This window comes from Coturnix japonica, chromosome 25 (genome assembly GCF_001577835.2).
Source record: "Coturnix japonica isolate 7356 chromosome 25, Coturnix japonica 2.1, whole genome shotgun sequence".
Lineage (NCBI taxonomy): Eukaryota > Metazoa > Chordata > Aves > Galliformes > Phasianidae > Coturnix > Coturnix japonica.
In genome coordinates this window covers 193,719-196,199 of record NC_029540.1, presented here as the reverse complement: position 1 = coordinate 196,199, position 2,481 = coordinate 193,719, and the positions used below count along the sequence as shown (strand labels likewise).

Here is a 2,481-nt window from a genome sequence, read left to right as displayed (position 1 = left end):
CCCTCTCCATCTGCCCCAGGTGCTGGAGGACCCGGTGGAGTTCATTGAGGGCGACCACGAGCTGCACGCGTTCGAGAACATTGAGGAGGACCCCAAAGTCATCGGATACTTCGAGGGGGAGGAGTCAGAGAGTACGTGGGGGTCCCCCCTGTCCCTCCGTGCCCCCCCGGGTCCCTCTGCCCACCCAGAGGCGGCTCCCTCCCTTCCTCCCTCCCTCTTTCCACACCTTCCTAACTCCCTTTCACCCTCCTTCCCTCTCTCCATCCCTCCCTCCCTCCCTCCTCCCCTCTCTCCCCCCACCCCTTCCTCTCTTTATCCCTCTCCCCCTCCATCCCTCCCTCAGATTTCAAAGCCTTCTCAGCGGCAGCGGCAGAATTCCACCCCTACATCCCCTTCTTTGCCACCTTCGACCCCAAGGTATTCAGTTCCTTCCCGCTGTGCCCCACGGGGTCCTCCCTGAGCCCACAGCCCCACAGCCCCATGGCCCCACATCCCCACGGCCCCACAGGTGGCCAGGAAACTGACCCTAAAGCTCAACGAGATCGACTTCTATGAGCCCTTCATGGAGGAACCGCTCACGCTGCTGACGCAGCCCCACGGCAGAGAGGAGATCGCCCGCTTCGTGGAGGAGCACAAGCGGTGGGGACCCACCGATCCCCTGAGCCCTGAGTCCCCCACGTCGGGGTCCCCTGGGGGCTGCCATGGGGATCGGAGCTGGGTGCCACGGGGAGGGGGTTGCTATGGGGAGGGGTTGCCATGGGGACCTGGTTGACACAGGGATGTGGTTGCCATGGGGATGTGGTTGCCATGGGGAGGTGGTTGCCATGGAGACCAGGTTGTCACAGGGATGTGGTTGCCATGGTGACGTGGTTGCTATGGGATGTGGTTCCCATGGGGATGTGCTGCCCGGGCAGCAGTGCCCCCATGAGGGGGGATTCCTGGTGACAGTGGGGGGGGCGCAGGGGGGGGTTGTGAGCCCTGGGGGTGACCCCCACCCCCCCATAAATAACCCCAACCCAACAGGGAGCTCTGGGGCACAGGGACCCCCCACTGCGCCCCTCACTGACACCCCCCCCCCAGGGCAACGCTGCGGAAGCTCAAACCTGAGAGTATGTACGAGACATGGGTGAGTTTGGGGGGGGCTGCGCCCACTGTCCCCATCGTCCCAAGGTGCCCCCCCCGGGTACGACACCGTCCCATGATCCCCCCAGGAGGATGACATGGAAGGAATCCATATCGTGGCCTTTGCTGAAGAAGATGACCCAGGTAAGGGACCCCCATGGCCCCCATCCCATGTCCCCATCCCATATCCCCACCCATGTCCCCATCCCCATCCACGTCCCCATCCCATGTCCCCATCCATGTCCCCATCCACATCCGTGTCCCCATGTCCCCCCCCACAGACGGCTTTGAGTTCCTGGAAATCCTGAAGCAGGTTGCCAGGGACAACACTGAGAACCCCAAACTCAGCATCATCTGGATCGACCCCGAGGACTTCCCGCTGGTACAGCCCCCCTGCCCCCCCCGCGCTCAGTGTGTCCCCCCCCCGCAGCTCATCCCCTTCTGGGAGAAAACCTTCGGCATCGACCTGTCCCGGCCACAGATCGGAGTGGTCAACGTCACCGATGTGAGTCACGGCCGGGACCCCCCAACACCCCCAACACCCCCCAACACCCCCCACCCCCAACACCCCAACACCCCAACACCCCCCAACACCCCCCAACACCCCACACCCCCCCAACATCCCCACCCCCCCAACACCCCCCACGATCCCCCCTTGTCCCCCCCCAGGCTGACAGCGTGTGGCTGCCCATGGCGGATGAGAACGACCTTCCGGACGCGGCGGAGCTGGACGCGTGGATCGGGGCCGTCCTGGAGGGGGAGGTCAGCACCGAGAGCGATGACGGACATTAGGGGCAGCCCGGCCCCGCATCGCGGCCATTAAAGCGCTTTAATACAGGACAGAACCGACACTTAATACAGGACAGAACCGACACTTAATACCGGACAGAACCGACACGGCGCTGTGGGACTGCGGGACATGGGGGGAACCGTGCGGGGTGGAACCGGGTGTGTGGGATGGAGGGGACAGCGCAGGGACGGGACATGGGGACACCCCAAAGATGGGGCACCCTGCAGGGGTGGGGTCCCCCGCCGGGGTCGCCCCGTTGTTGCGGACAGACCCGCCGGGGCTGGGACACGCGGGGCTGAACCCGGCCGGGGTCGGGTCGGTCCGTGTCCGCCGGGATCCCCCCCCCCCAAATCCCGCCCCCCCCCGATCTGTGGGTCCGGACCCCCCGCGGGTTCGGGGCGGGGCCGGGTTCGGGGCTTAACGGGGCGGGGCGGAAAGTGGGCGTGGCCGCAGAGCCCGCCCCGCTGAGCGGAGCAGCGACAGACGGAGCGGCCGCAGCCGGTACCAGCACCGACACCGACACCGGAACCGACACCGACACCGGCCGGTACGAGAACGGCAGCGGGGGG

At 66.3% G+C, this 2,481-nt stretch overlaps 1 protein-coding gene across 1 annotated transcript in view; it reads left to right on the top strand.

Annotated features, from left to right (window-relative positions):
- Positions 1-1,978, top strand: part of CASQ1 (calsequestrin 1) — a 4,501-nt gene extending 2,523 nt beyond the window's left edge. The window contains exons 3-10 of the mRNA XM_032449148.1: positions 8-131; positions 344-417; positions 509-639; positions 1,081-1,126; positions 1,212-1,266; positions 1,404-1,504; positions 1,553-1,627; positions 1,792-1,978. Of these exons, the coding sequence (XP_032305039.1) occupies positions 8-131; positions 344-417; positions 509-639; positions 1,081-1,126; positions 1,212-1,266; positions 1,404-1,504; positions 1,553-1,627; positions 1,792-1,914 (729 nt within the window). The 3' untranslated portion in view covers positions 1,915-1,978. The remainder of the gene's footprint in view (positions 1-7; positions 132-343; positions 418-508; positions 640-1,080; positions 1,127-1,211; positions 1,267-1,403; positions 1,505-1,552; positions 1,628-1,791) is intronic.
- Positions 1,979-2,481: the final 503 nt, after the last annotated feature.